This window comes from Halichoerus grypus, chromosome 9, assembly GCF_964656455.1.
Source record: "Halichoerus grypus chromosome 9, mHalGry1.hap1.1, whole genome shotgun sequence".
NCBI lineage: Eukaryota > Metazoa > Chordata > Mammalia > Carnivora > Phocidae > Halichoerus > Halichoerus grypus.
In genome coordinates this window covers 128,747,539-128,763,608 of record NC_135720.1, presented here as the reverse complement: position 1 = coordinate 128,763,608, position 16,070 = coordinate 128,747,539, and the positions used below count along the sequence as shown (strand labels likewise).

Genomic DNA, 16,070 nt, shown 5'->3' with positions numbered 1-16,070 from the left:
TGAGAAGGTCAAAGTAATATGTTCACTTATGTAGTATAACAGGTGGCATGTCCACAACTGTTTCTGGGGATGTACTTTCGGAGTAAGAAAAAGATGTTTATTGCCTATATTTTATTGGAAATTAAGTATTTAAAATGTGCATAGCAATAAAATTCTATCAAATGGATTATGAGAAGTATTAAGTTGGTTTAGCAAGGTTGTAAGACCTACGACCAATATATACAAATCAACTGCATGTCTATAGGATAAGAAACCAGAAGTGGAGGGGCGCCTGGGTGGCTCAGTCGTTAAGCGTCTGCCTTCGGCTCAGGTCATGATCCCAGCGTCCTGGGATCGAGCCCCACATCGGGCTCTCTGCTCCGCGGGAAGCCTGCTTCTCCTTCTCCCACTCCCCCTGCTTGTGTTCCCTCTCTCGCTGTCTCTCTCTCTGTCAAATAAATAAATAAAATCTTTAAAAAAAAAAAAAAAAAAAAAAGAAAGAAACCAGAAGTGGAAATTTTTAAAGATTATAAGAATATGAAATACTTTTGTATATATTTTGCTAAATTTATCCAAGTTATATATTTAAAACTATAAAATATTACTGAGAGAAATTGAAGGCCTACATAAATGAAAAGATACCCCATGTTTGAGACCATGAAAACACTGTTATGATGTCAATTCTTCTCCAAATGACCTATAAATTTAATACAATCTCAGTCAAAAGCTGGAAGACTTTTTGTAAAGTTGATTCTAAAATTGATATGGAGATGCAAAGGACTAAGTATAGTCAAAACAACTTAAAAAAAGAGTTGAAGACCAACACTACCTCATTTCAAAATGAGATACAGTAGCTTTACCACTGTAAAGCTACAGTAATTCAGGTAATATATAAAGTCAGATAAGTAGATCAATGTAACAGAATATAGACATTACTTATTTTATTGCCCTTGGATTTATTGCCCTTCATAGATACTATGGGCTTTTCTTTTGTTTTTGCAAATTAAAGGTTTGTAGCAATCCTGTACTGAGCAAGTCTATTGCCACCATTTTTCCAACAGCATTTGCTCTCTTTTAGGTCTTTGTGTAACATTTTGGTAATTCTTGCAATATTTCAAACTTTTTCATTATATTTGTTATTGGTGGTCTGTGAGCTTTGATGTTACTATTGTAATTGTTTTGGGGCACCACAAAATATGCCCCAACCATCTGTTCCGCCATCTCTTTCTTCAGGCCTCCCTATTCTGAGACACAACAATATTTAAATTAGGCCAATAACCCTATAATGGCCCCTAAGTGTTCAAGTGAAAGAAAGAGTTACAGGTCTCCCACTTTAAATCAAAAGCTAGAAATGATTAAACTTAGTGAGGGACACCTGTTGAAAGTTGAGATAGGCTCAATGCTAGGCCTCTTGCATCAGTTAGCCAAATTGTGAATACAAAGGAAAACTTCTGGAAGGAAATTAAAAGTGGTATTCCAGTGAACACGCAAATGACTAAAAAAGCAAAAGTCTTATTGCATACAGGGAGAAAATTTTAGTGGTTTAGATAGAAGATCAAACCAGCCACAACATTCCTTTAAGCCATGATGGCTTGGAGAGCTGAGAAAGCTTCAAGAGAAAAGGTAGAATCTACCAGAAGTTGGTTCATGAGATTTAAGGGGGAAAAAAACCATCTCCATAATATAAAAGTGTAAGATAAAGCAGCGAGTGCTGATGTAGAAGCTGCAGTAAGTTATCTAGAAGATCTAGCTAAAATAGTTACGGAAGGTGGCTACACTAAACAGGTTTTCAATATAGACATGGCCTTCATTTGAAAGAAGATGCCATCTAGGACTTTTAAAGATGGAGAGGAAAACTCAATTCCTGGCTTCAAAAGACAGGCTGAGTCTCTTGTTAGGGAATAATACAGCTGCTGACTTTAACTTAAAGGCAATGTTCATTTAGCACTCCAAAATCCCAGAGCCCTTAAGAATTATTACACCTACTCTGCTCATGCTCTATAAATGGAACAACAAAGCCTGGATGAGAGCACATCTGTTTACAACATGGTTTACTGAATATTTTAAGCCCACTGTTGAGACTTGCTGCTCAGAAGAAAAGATTCCTTTCAAAATATTACTGCCCGCTGACTGTATACCTGGTCACCCAAGTGCTCTGGTGGAGATGAGCAACAAGATGAATGTTGTTTCAGGCCTGCTAACAATGTCATTCTTCAACCCATAGATCAAGGAGTCATTTCAACTTAAGTCTTATTTAAGAATGTATCATATGACCTCACTGATATGAGGAATTCTTAATCTCAGGAAACAAACTGAGGGTTGCTGGAGTGGGGGGTGGGGTGGGAGGGATGGGGTGGCTGGGTGATGGACACTGGGGAGGGTATGTGCTCTGGTAAGAGCTGTGAATTGTGCAAGACTGTTGAATCTCAGATCTGTACCTCTGAAACAAATAATGCAATATATGTTAAGAAAAAAAAAAAAAAAAGAAGATAGCAGGAGGGGAAGAATGAAGGGGGGGAATCGAAGGGGGAGACGAACCATGAGAGACGATGGACTCTGAAAAACAAACTGAGGGTTCTAGAGGGGAGGGGGGTGGGAGGATGGGTTGGTCTGGTGATGGGTATTAAAGAGGGCATGGTCTGCATGGAGCACTGGGTGTTATGCACAAACAATGAATCATGGAACACTACATCAAAAACTAATGATGTAATGTATGGTGATTAACATAACAATAAAAATTTTTAAAAATGTATTTCCTAAGGCTATGGCTGCCATGGATATTGATTCCTCTGATGTATCTGGGAAAAGTCAATTGAAAGCCTTCTGGAAAGGATTCACCATTCTAGATGCCAGTAATAACATTCATGATTCATGGGAAAAGGTTAAAATATCAACATTAACAGGAGTTTGGAAGAAGTTGATTCCAATCCTCATGGATGACTTCTTTGAAGGGTTCAAGATTCTAGTGGAGAAGTAACTGCAGATGTGATGGATATAGCAAGAGAATTAGAAGTGGAGCTTGAAGATGGGACTCAGCTGCTGGAATCTCATATTAAAACTTGAACAGATGAGGTGTTGCTTCTTATGAATGAGCAAAGAAAGTGGTTTCTTTAGATGGACTCTATTCATGGTGAAGATGTTATGAAGATCCTTGAGATGTCAACAAAGGATTTAGAATATTACATAAGCTTAGTTAATAAAGCAGCAGGATTTGGAAGGATTGACTCCAACTTTGAGAGAAGTTTTACTGTGAGTAAACTGCTATTAAAGAGCATCTCATGCTACAGAGAAATTGTTCATGAAAGGAAGCGTCAATGTGGCAAACTTCATTGTTGCCTTATCTGAATAAATTGCCAGTCACCCCACCTTCAGCAACCACCACTCTGACCAGTCAGCGGGCATCAACATGGAGGCAAGAGCCGCTATCAGCAAAAAGATTGATTCACTTAAAGCTCAGATAGTTTTTTTTTTTTAAAGATTTTTTTTTTATTTATTTATTTGAGAGAGAGAGAATGAGAGAGAGCAAGCACATGAGAGGGGGGAGGGTCAGAGGGAGAAGCAGACTCCCTGCCGAGCAGGGAGCCCGATGCGGGACTCGATCCAGGGACTCCAGGATCATGACCTGAGCCGAAGGCAGTTGCTTAACCAACTGAGCCACCCAGGCGCCCAGCTCAGATAGCATTTTTAAGCAAGAAAGTACTTAAAGTGTATACAGTGTGTATCTGTATGATGCTACTGCATACTTAACAGACTACAGTATAATGTAATCCTAACCGTTGTATGCACTGGAAAGCCAAGTCATTTGACTTGCTTTACTGCAATATTCCCTTTATTGTAGTGATCTGGAACTGAATTTGCAGTATCTCAAAGGCATGCCTGTACGCAGTCCAGAAATTGAGCTACACGTACATGGTCAATTGATTTCTTCAAAGTTTCCAGGAAAACTCAATGGGGGAAAAATAATTGTTTCAATAAATGATCTGGAATAATTGGACAGCCATGTGAAAGAAAAGGAAGGGGAGGGAGGGGAGAGAGAGAAGGGAAAAAAAAAAAACCCTTTCTTCACACAATATAAAAATACAAAATGATTCATAACTGAAATAAGATCTAAAACTATGAAAGTCCCAGAAGAAAATGTAGGGAAAAAAGAAAATGTAGGGAGACTGATGAGTTTGCCTAAGTTTTCTTAAGCACATCACCAAAAAAAAAAGCCTAAATTATAAAAGAAAAAAAAATTAACGAAAAAAAAATCAATTGAGCTTAATAAAAACTAAGAAATTTTGCTCTTTGAAGACATATTATAGTTAAGCCAACACTTTCTAGGGATATGTCCTTGAGTAAGTTCTGTTGTCTTCATTTCCTCCTTTAGCAAATGGAGGTAAAAATAATACATTCCTTAGGAATATGGGGAAGACTGAATAATATATGGAATTGAATGCATTTAGTAAAGGTTATTAGGTGTCTAACAATAAGCTGTATTAGCTATGTACAGCAGGCCTTCAATAATTATGCATGAAAGATAAAAAAAGACACTTATAAAAATAAAAAGGTAAGCCACAGACAGGGAGAAAATGTATGTAAAACATCTAATAAAGGACTTCTATATATATAGAATACATAAAGAACACTTTTAACTCAAAGCAAATAATCTATTTTTAATAGTGAAAGATTTGAAGATATATTACCCAAGAAGAGAGAGAATGATGGAAAATACATGAAAAGATGTTCAACACCATTAGTCATTACAGAAATGCAAATCAAAACCACAATGAAATATCACTACATTTCCACTGGAATGCCTAAGATTAAAAAGACTAACATTACCAAGTATTAACAAGAATGTGAGGAACTAGAACTCTCGAAGACTTGGTGGGAATGTTAAACGGTTAACCACTTTAGAAAACATTTTGGCAGGGGTTGTTTTTTGGTTTTTTAGAAGTTAAACCTACACCACCAATGATCCAGTCATTCCACTCCTATGTACTTACTCAAGAGAAAATACACATCCATACAAAGGCTTAAATATGATCCCAAATGCTTTACTTATAACAAAAAACTGGGACCTCAAATGGCCATCAATGGGTGAATGGATCGACAAGCTGTGGTATATCCATGAAGGAACTATTACTTGCCAATATAGAATGAACTATTGATACACATAATATGGATAAATTTCAAAATAATTATGCTGAATGAAAGAAGCTGGTAGAAAAAAAAAAGTACATGCTCTTTGATTCCATTTATAGACTTTTTTTTAAAAGATTTTTATTTATTTGACAGAGAGAGATAGCGAGAGCAGGAACACAAGCAGGGTGAGTGAGAGAGGGAGAAGCAGGCTTCCCGCCAAGCATGGAGCCCGATGCGTGGCTCGATCCCAGGACCCTGGGATCATGACTTGAGCTGTAGGCAGACGCTTAATGACTAAGCCACCCAGGTGGCCCTATATCAGATTTTTTAAATTGCAAACTCATCTATTGTTGCAAAAAGAGAATCAGTGATTGCAAGGGGCAGGTAAGGGGGACAGAAAGGGCAGGAGGGAAGAATTTCAAAGGGGCAAGAATATCTTGGAGATGTTGGATAGGTACATTATCTTGATTGTAGTGATGGTCCTTGGTATGGACATATGTCAAAACTCAAATGGCATACTTTAAATATGCACAGTTTATTCCAATTGTCTCTCTATATAAAGCTATAAAAAAATTACTTGTCCTATGACCCATTCTTCATAGGCCTACATGGAAAAGTAGCAAGTTAATGCCAGCTGATACATGTTTCCTGGCTGGGGAAAACTACATCACCAAGCATATCACTGGGGGTATAATGGTAGAGACCTGTAGCTCAGGAGAACATCCCAGCACTGCTCAAATCATTCCACAGAACACTGCACACAATGTTCTCTCCTCGTGTGGCATGTGGCCAGATGAAGATGGAAAGACAGTTGACTTATACATTAACTAGTCACATTAATAGCAATCAACATGGTTTATTAATTTTGAAAAATCACATACCTAGATTTGTCATTTAATTTAGGATCCTGAATTTTTGCTGACGGTTCTTGTAAATCTGAAGAATATTCATGTTTTGAAGTGACTTCCAACCATGAAAATTAAAGACAAAAATTGTTAAGCTTCTCAAACATTTAAGTATACTACTCAAGTCTTGTGATAGATTTTTTTAAAAAAAGCTGACCTTGTTGTGGGTCATCCACTTTCAATTTTTCAGGTGAACTATCTGCTGTATTTGTTTGCTGTAGAAAAAAAAAAATTATGGTGATTCTGAAGTCCCTCTTTTAAAATTCTTTTGGAGTCATGTTACATATCCAAAGAAAAGCATTTCTACTAAATACTAAGATACCAGGCTTTTTATTCATTAGACTTGACTCCTAATGACTGTTGGCTGCTGCCAAAAAAAAATTATTTTTCTGCCCTCAGAAGATCTGTCAGTTCCAAAAACACTATCGTTACACTTCTGTATAATGTCCATGTGATCAAATATAAGAAAATGAGGACTGGTCTGAATACCTGAATATGCCAACAGTGTGTTAGGATTAAAAACAAAATGTATAGTATCTAAGAGGGCTACAGCATGAACCAGCTATTACCTTCATTTTATTGATGAGAAGCCTCAGACTCAGTGATATTAACTTTCCCAAGTTCCTGTATCTAGTAAGTGAAAACCAGGTCTGACTGCAAACATCAGACTCTTTTCCCTATATCTTGGTCTCCAGATCCCAAGGGAGGGAATGAGGCAGAGCCAGCCAAGTCACACATTCCATGGGAGAGCCAAGTTGTGTGAAAGAAGAGAACATATAAACATGTCAGACAAAAGTGATCTAAAGGAGAGGATGGTCCAAAAAACGGAGAAATAGTTGGTTAGGGGAAAAAAATAGACTACAAGCCAGGAGAGGTGGCTTCCCCTTGTCAGCATCCTGGTAGACACAGTTCAGAATCTTGTAGCCAGCATCCCATACTCACAGGTTCAGACTGGTCATTTAAGGGGACAGTTATTGGGCAATGGTCATCTCTGGCACTCATTAATTCTGCCAGCTTGGTGGATTCTTCTTTCTGGTCTATAACAGAGAACAGAGCATTAAACGTGGTAACAATAACCATGCTCCCCAGTGAACACATTCTCCAATTGCTCTTCAGGGGACCCCACACTACAGGTACATCGCCATCTATTGGTAAGATCTGGTAATTACATCCTGCGTTAAACTTCCAAATCCAAAATCTATGGGCACTTTGAGAAACAGCTTTGGGATGTAACTCCTAATAGATACAGGATCTGTGCAGGGTCAGCTTTGTGGGTAGCTAGGCTCTTCCATGACCCCATCTTCTGCCTCCAGCCATGACTATCATTTTTTCTCCTTTGTCATTTCCAATTGTCCCATAAGACAATGTATCGGGTAGGGAAAATGATTCAAGGTGGCTAGCAACTTTGTTCTCTGCAGGTACAATAGCATATTTATTACTCTCATGCATCACAGGCTTGCAGTGATCTTTTCCAAGTAAGGTTTTATTGTTTTTAAAAGGAATTCAGAGTACAAAATTTTATTACCCAGTTACCTGTCTCTCTTTCAAGGCTGCTAGGAATGTCAGGGTCTTCTTTCTCAAGTTTATCAGAAAGTTCTGAGGAGCTTCTTGTCTGGTCAGGCAACACCTGAAATGTAAGCCAAAATCCACATGACCTTAAAAGAGGAGTAAACTCTTAAAAATTTTGTTAAGGAAAACTTAAGGCTCAGAACACAACAAACATAAATTAGAAGAAGTTAATCTTACTGCCAAGTGCAAATAATAAACCCAAAGTTAAAAGCCCTTCCTTATATGGTTAGGTAATTTTAAACACACAAAACCCTTCATCAGAGGCAACATGGGGGTGGGGGGAGGGTATGCTTCCTTATCTGGGAGGAGAGACTACTACTTTGTTTGTGAAGGAGCTCCTTTCTTACTTCTAGACTTAATAAATCTTTATCCCTTTCTCTACATGGCTTGCTCTTGAATTCGTTCTCCCATAAAACCAAGAACTCTCTTGGTGAGGGGCTGGAGGCCCTCCCTCCTGGGGCCTCAGCCAGTCTAGCATCAGTGTTAGGCCAACTCATATGTAACATTTTTTTTTTTTTTTATTAAGTGATTGATTCTATTTCTCATCCTCATCCATGAAATGGTCTTTTCATGGGGTGAGTCTTCAGAAACTCTACTGCAGAGCACTTTATAGAATATAACAGGTCTTCATATACAACTCAATGCCAAAAGGAAATGGGACCTAGGCTTCTTTCCTCTGGTCTCTGACCTCTTAATTCAACCTTCTAATGGCCACTACCACAGTATCTTAGGTCTTTTTGTCACAAATATCTTTGCTCTGTCTGCCATCTGTGATAAAGGCATTGTGTTTGTTTTTTGTTGTTGTTGTTGTTGTTTTTATAAAGGGCTTAAATTTTTTTTTTTTTTAGATTTTGTCAGAGCGCACACCCGCACAAGCAGGGGAAATGGCAAGCAGAGGGAGAAGCAGACTCCTTGCTGAGCAGGGAGCCCGACGCGGGACTTGATCCGAAGGCAGACACTTAACCAACAGAGCCACCCAGGCGTTCCCAAGACATTGTGCTCTTGTATGTAAATAGGACACATTATAGTTAGTGATATAGAGGCCATAGCAGTCTAGAAGATGTGCAGACCGTTTCATCTTAACACCAGGAGACAGAACTTCAGAAAAACTCCCTAAGAGATGCTATTTCGAGTAATTCCCCCTCGTTCTCAAGGGTTGGAGAGAGAGAAGGAAATGCTAAGAAGCCCACAGCAAGTATCCTCAAAACTTCAGGAAGAATGTGGTGAGGTTGTGATGTTACCCTAGAAAATTTTCAACTGTTCACAATAAATGGGATAAAGCATTTTGAGGCAGAAAGAGGCTTTGCGTCCTACATAAGGCAATAATATATGAAAAGAACCGGGATTAGAAGCCAGATGTTTCAATTCTTATTACATGATGTTCTGAAGATCAAGCTATCAGCTTGAGCAAATGTTCACATCAAAACCCAACAAGGAAGTTAGAGACAGGGAAACATACTAAAATATTTTCAAATAAACAAGAAGAACTAAATCTGCCACCTGTTTGTCTTCTCCTAAAGCTTCAATAGAAGCTTGTGATATGTTGAATTGCAAATCAAAATGGATTTCTATTTTCAGCACTTCTTTGTTGTCAATATTAATAGGCTTCTGCAGGCAAATAATGAGGATCTTCCTATTTTCAGTTTCTAACAAAAAACAAAGTATACAGATGCATATCAACATACTAAAAAATTATAAGATTCTATAATTGTAAATAACTGCACTGGGATATTTGTCAACTGTTTAGATTTTTCTGCAATAAGATAAAAAGAAATTATATTAAATAGTTACTTTGAAATTATTTTTATTAGACGCACATTTGTGCCTGTATTTATACATACAAATACCCACAATATGATTATGTGGTTGATCTTGTAAAGATAGGAAGTAACTTACCTTAGCAGCAAAGCACTGGAGAGGATTTTGACTTCTATAGAATTCAATCTGATTTGTAAGGAGCATTTTTTGAACACAAAGCTTTCACCTGCAGCAGGTATTTTACTCCCCAATATATTAGACACAACATTCATTCTCATTCTTTCTCTCAGATGTCACTCACTGCTAAAAATTCAAAATAAAAATCACTATTCCCCATACGCAAAAATGGAATAATCCTTCTTCATTTCAATAGACTCCACTTGAGGAGGCACCTGTGTCTCAGATGACAACATTCTCCTTGAGGGCCTCCTACCAGGACATAGCTCTCTACTGACAAATAGTAATTGGTTTGGGGAAACAGTTTAGACCAAAATTCATGAGGAGTTCAACAATAAGCCACAGTAACTACAAGCTGAGTCACAACCTGCAGGAGAGAAAAGAGTAAACTGCCTGAAAGAACAGGCAAAACTAAGGGTCACAGATTGAGGAGAACAAAGAGAAGAAGATTGAGACACACAATGGGCCTGGATGTGTGGCCCCTAAACACCCGAAACATGGCTAGTGCAAACTGATGTGCTATAAGCATGAAACACATAACCAGTTTGTGAAGACTCACACAAAAAAGAACAGGCAGAATAGCTCACTTTTTATAGTGATGACATGTTTAAATATTAATATTTAGGATATATCAGGTAAAATACAATATGTTGAGATCTACTTTTTACCTTTTCAGTAGGCTACTATAGAATTTTTAACATGTATCTGACTCCATGGCACCACACATCCCACCCCTCCGTTCTCCTGAGGACCGGCTCACTCTAAGATGCCCTTGGCTGGAGCCCATCCAAAGAGGTATCACAAGCCTAGCAGTGTGCAAGCAGCTTCAAGAGCCACCATCACTCCAAAGTGACTCCTGCTCTAGGGAGAGAGAAAGATGACCACATAGACCAGTCCCACTGTGTGGGAGTGGGGGGCAGACATCTAGTCTGACTGCAGGCCCCTCCAACCAATGAAATCTTCTCAAGCTACAATACAGGGAAAGTGCCCTGCACTTTGGTACCATGCCATTTCACAAACCCCTGGTCTGACTCAAGTCAAGCCCAAGGCTGCCCCAAATAGGCCCACTAAAAACACAGGGACTAAACCCTGTCACAACAGGCAAAGAGAACCACTGCAGACAACTGGACTGAAGCCAAATGTGGCTTAGCCACAACAATAGGACACATGCAACAAATAAGGGGGATACTCACTTTCCTAACACATAGAAACAGACACAGACAAAATGAGACAGAGGAGTAAGTCTCATATGAAAGAACAAAATTACAGCAAGAGCTAAATGAAATAGATAAGTAATATTCCTGATAGAAAATTTAAAGTAATGGTCTTAAAGATACTCCCTGGATTTGAGAAGAGTTGGAGACCTCAGTGAGACCATCAACAAAGACAAAAAACAAAGAACCAATCAGAGATGAAGACCTCAACAACTGAAATTAAAAATGCACTAGATGGAATAAATAGTAGACTAAAAGAAGAAGATTAGATCAGTGACCTGGAGGACCGAGTAATGGAAAGCAATCAAGTGGAACAGGAGAGAGAAAAATAATAAAAAAAAAAATGAAAATAGACTAAGGGAACTCAGCAACACCACCAAGTGTAACATTCACATTATAAGAATACCAGAAGGAGGGGCACCTGGGTGGCTCAGTTGGTTAAGCGTCTGCCTTTGGCTCAGGTCATGATCCCAGGGTCCTGGGATCGAGCCCCATATCAGGCTCCCTGCTCAGCAGAGAGCCTGCTTCTCCCTCTCTCTCTGCCTGCTGCTCTGTCTACCTGTGCTCTCTAGCTGTCAAATAAATAAATAAAATCTTTTTTTTAAATCTATTAAAAAAAGAATCCCAGGAGAAGAGAGAGAAAAGGGGGCAGAAAATCTATTTGAAGAAATAATAGCTGGAAATTTCCCTAATCTGGGGAAGGAAACAGATATCTAGATCCAAGAGGCATAGAGTCACCAACAAAAATCAACCCAAGGAGATCCACAACAAGATACATGATTAAAATGGCAAGAAGTAGTGATAAATAGAATTTTAAAAGCAGCAAAACAGTTACATACAAAGGAAACCCCATGAGGTTATCACCTGATTTTTCAGCAGAAATTTTGCAAGCCAGAGAGAGTGGCATGATATATTCAAAGTGCTAGAAGAAAAATCTTGCAACCTAGAACACTCCATCCAGCAAGGCTACCATTCAGAATAGAAGGAGAAATAAAGAATTTCCCCAGAAACAAAAGTTAAAGGAATTCATGACTACTAAACCCGTCCTACAAAAAATGTTAAAAGACACTGAGTGGAAAGGAAAGACCATAACAGTAAGAAAAGTGGGAAACATAAAAGCAGTAAAATTAAGTACATCTATAAAACTCAGTCAAGGGATTCACAAAATAAAAGTATGACACCATATACCTAAAACATGGGGGGGGGGGGGAAGGGTAGAGGAGTAAAGAATGGATTCAAGCGTAAGTGACCATCACCTTAGTATAGATTACTATATGTATAAGATGTTCTAAGCCTAATGGTAACCAAAATAAAAAACAAATAGATTTATAAAAAATAAAGAGAAAGGAATCCAAGCATACGACTCCAAAAAGCCAGCAAACTGAAAGAGCAAGAGAAGAGAAGACAGAAGAACTACATAAACAACCATAAGACAAGTAACAAAATGGCAATAAGTACATACCTATCAGTAATTCTTTGAATGTAAATGGACTAAACACTCCAATCAAAAGCAGGTGATAGAATGTATTAAAAAAAGCAAGACACATCTACATGCTGCCTACGAGAGACTCATTTCAGACCTAAAGACATACAGATTAAAGGTGAAGGGATGGAAAAGTATTTGTCATGCAAATGGATGCGAAAAGAAAGCTGAGGTAGCAATATTTCTATCAGACAAAATAGACCTTAAAACAAGGACTTGCTCTTTCTGCACTCTGCCTTTACCTCTTTGTGTGGCCCCTGGAGGATCTGAGGAATGATGTTATGAATGCACATCGTTGAGAAAAGATGGTGGTGGAATAAGAGGACCTTAGGCTTATATCATCCCACAAACATGACTAGATAACTATCAAATCATGCTAAATACCCCAAAAATCGGCCTGAGGATGGACAGAACAAACTCCACAACTAGAGGGGGAGAAGAAGCCACACTGAAGAAGGTGGGATGTGTGGCTCCCTTGTGCTGTGGAGGGGAGGGAGCCGTGGTCTTGATGAAGGTCAAGAGAGAATACACAGGGGAGCACACAAGGAGAACATTTCCCCAAAGCCATTGGCTTGGAAAATGAGAAGGGTTGAATTTTGTGAGGTTTGACAACCAGCAGGCCTTAAAGCCTGGAGTTTTAAACGTCACTGGGCTTGGCTGGGATAGAGCCCAGAGGGCACTGACTAAGGCTTCTGGAGAGAAGGCAGGAAAACAACTTGGGGGCAGGCTCAGTCAGTTAAGCATCATCTGAGTCAGTTAAGCATCATCTGACTCTTGGTTTCAGCTCAGGTCATGATCTCACAGTGGTGAGACTGAGCCCCACATCATGCTCCATGCTCAGCATGGGGTTGGCTTGAGATTCCCATTCTGGTAATAAGTACCTGCCCTCCTGCTCCCAATTTTTTAATTGTGGCATAAAACATTTACCATCTTAACCATTTTAAAATATATTGTTCAGTAGTATTATGTATATTTACATCATTGTACAACAGATCTCCGGAATTTTATCTTGCAAATCTAAAACTCTACCCACTAAATAGCAGCTCCCCATTTCCTCCTCCCCACAGTCCCTGATAACCACTACTCTACTTCCTGTCTCTATCACTTTAATTGAAATATACCTCATAAGTGGAATCCTACTATTTGTTTTTCTGATTAGCCTATTCACTTAGGATAATGTCCTGAAGGTTCATCCATGTTGTAGCATGTGTCAGACTTCCCTTCACTTTTAAAGCTGAATAGTATTCCATCATACATATATACCACTTTTTTTTTTTTAGATGGACATTTGGGTCACTTCTGCCTCTTGGTTACTGTGAATGATATTGCAATGAACATTGGTATGCCAATCTCTCTTCGAGTCGGCTATCTAGAAGTGAAATTGCTGGCTCATACGGTGATTCTATTTTAAAGTTTTTGAGTAACTATAACTACTTTTACAATGAAAAAACAAGGCAAGTAATTGAATCTAAAGTCACAAAGTGAAGGAGTCCCCAACCTTGTATCCCTGCATCCTGGCCCTGGGCAGTGTTCCTTCCACCACACTATACCATCTCCCTCCTACCTCAAAGAACAAAGTCTGTTCTAGAATCAGAATTAAATGTGGGGTAGTTTAGAATTATCATCTTACCTATTATGCTGAAATTAATCACTGCTTCCTTCAAAAGTCTTACTGAGTCCCACAGAGCACTCTTGGAAAAAAAATAAGTTACATACATGAGCACATAACATATTTGCATATGAACAATCTCTAAGCACTTAGGTTTAAGTAGGAATCAAACACAGTTACCTTCGTATTGTCTATATAAAAAGTTACACTCCGACTTCCGAGGTTGAAGTCAATCCAAAATTTCTCTAGTTTTTCATCTTCTGGTTTCCTCATCTGTAAGATAATTTCATCATGAACTGTATACATATCCTGTTAAAGGGTCAGAGGGAAATTATTCCACTAAAAACAACTTCTGCTTTTCTTGGAAAAACACCTTTAAAATTATAGGAGGCCTTTATTGCCTTACTTCTGCAAAACAGGAGGAAGGTCTTAACTTTATATAACTAAGCTATTTCTGGAAGAAAAAAAAAAACAACCTTAGCTTAACATTTAAAAGATGTTTAAATGTGTCAGAGGACTCTATTCACATAAACCTTTTTCCCCCAGAGAGACTCATGAGAAAATAGTCCTATGTTAAAGCAGAAACAATCCATACTGCATAGGGATGGAAACTTCAAGAGAAGGAGGTATTATCAAATATAAGTGATTATTTGCCATCTACCTTACTATATCCATTAGAGTAGAGCTAAGACTTGAAGATTTCAAATTACCTTCATTTTAATTGATTGTAAAATAAATATGTGCTTATAGTAAAAAAGCTTCAAACAGTATTGTGTTTATAGAAACAGTAAAGGTCTTCTCTGCCCTTCAACTTCCCATAGATACCTTTCCAGAGACACATTAACAATGCCTTTGTTTCCTCCCAGATGTTTTCTAGACATCAGAAAGTATATGAAGAGTTTTTATACCTTAAGAATGGAAAAAAATAGACCACTTGCTTTTATGAAAATGGCATTTCTTGGACATCTTTCCATCATATATGCCTACTTTTTACAACTATATAGAGTTGAATGAAGGTTTTAACCTATAATGTATGTTACGGGAAGCCAGTTTAAGGGCCCTGATTGAAGCCGATGGCAATTTAGAAGTAAAAAAAAACAAAACAAACAAAAAAAAAAAACCAAAAACACAACAAAACAAAAAACCAAAAAAACCAAAAACCTACCACCAAGCAGATACTGGAATCTTCAGATAAGCAGAAGAAAAAAAGAACAGAGATACAGAAAATCAATCAGGCTACTAAAATCAGTCCTAGGGATAAAAAACTTGTGGCATAGTCAGGGGCCAAAGGCTCAACTCCCAGAGGCCAAGAAACAGCATCTAAACCCAAAGCAAAGAAATGGTTGATTAGGACATTTTGAAGACAAGTTCCAGGAAACCTCAACTGAGTCAAGGTTTAGAGGTCTTTGAAGAATTTATTCCCTGTGGAGATGATGTAGGTTGACCTTGTTCATTTAGAAACAAAAGAAGGTGGTAAAAAGAAACTGCTCAACCTTAAACTATAAAGTACAAGGTAGAAGTATCTAGTGAAAAGAGTGCCCCTATTTCTGTGGATAAAGTGGGGAGCATCGAATGGATGGAAAGAAGGGAATTGCCCTTTTATCTACAATACAGGCATGAATAATGGTACCCATTAGTAGGGTAAAATAATGTCAAATTTCTGTAATAGAGCTCATGAACACAGTATCAACCCTAAAATTCCTGTATCTGATATTAACAGTAGGGCCCTTAAACTTGTTAGTAATGCATCCCAGTTATGGTAGGAGAGAAGACAGGTGAAGAAAGGCTTCAGAATTGAGGTCTCTAAAAGAAGTAAGCTTCCTTTTCTAAAAAGCCCTTTGTAGGGAGAGCAGTTTGGCCTAATTATGTACACCTAACTTACGGTCTATGAGACCCATATATACCCCTCACGGCCCCGAGAGACGAACATACCTCGTGCCCATCAGCAAAGGCAGCAATACACGGAAATGAATAGACCCTGCAAAACACTTGACAATGTAAAAAATATAATGTGGGTCAATCCCAAACACAACCTACATGTTCTATAACGAGCATTTTTATCTAGGTTATGCTATTAAATCTTTTTGCACAAAGTATGGAAGAGGGTCTCAAACCTGCAAATGGATACTACTCTGGGTAGATTTCCAGTCTCCATCTGGCAAGTGTACAAGCCAAGTTTAGTGGTCTACAAGCCAGGCTTACTGGTACTGTTTCTCTGCCTAGTTGCTGGGCAAGATTCCAATGAGTGA

The 16,070-nt window shown here is 38.4% G+C and overlaps 1 protein-coding gene across 1 annotated transcript in view; it reads right to left on the bottom strand.

Moving 5' to 3' along the window:
* Positions 1 to 16,070, bottom strand: part of SYCP2L (synaptonemal complex protein 2 like) — a 119,864-nt gene that overhangs the window by 64,008 nt on the left and 39,786 nt on the right. Inside the window, exons 13-20 of the mRNA XM_078054374.1 lie at positions 15,754 to 15,799; positions 14,002 to 14,094; positions 13,843 to 13,903; positions 9,081 to 9,226; positions 7,545 to 7,638; positions 6,954 to 7,048; positions 6,169 to 6,226; positions 5,988 to 6,069 (exon numbers count right to left, since the gene is read on the bottom strand). Coding sequence (XP_077910500.1) covers positions 5,988 to 6,069; positions 6,169 to 6,226; positions 6,954 to 7,048; positions 7,545 to 7,638; positions 9,081 to 9,226; positions 13,843 to 13,903; positions 14,002 to 14,094; positions 15,754 to 15,799 — 675 coding nt within the window. The remainder of the gene's footprint in view (positions 1 to 5,987; positions 6,070 to 6,168; positions 6,227 to 6,953; positions 7,049 to 7,544; positions 7,639 to 9,080; positions 9,227 to 13,842; positions 13,904 to 14,001; positions 14,095 to 15,753; positions 15,800 to 16,070) is intronic.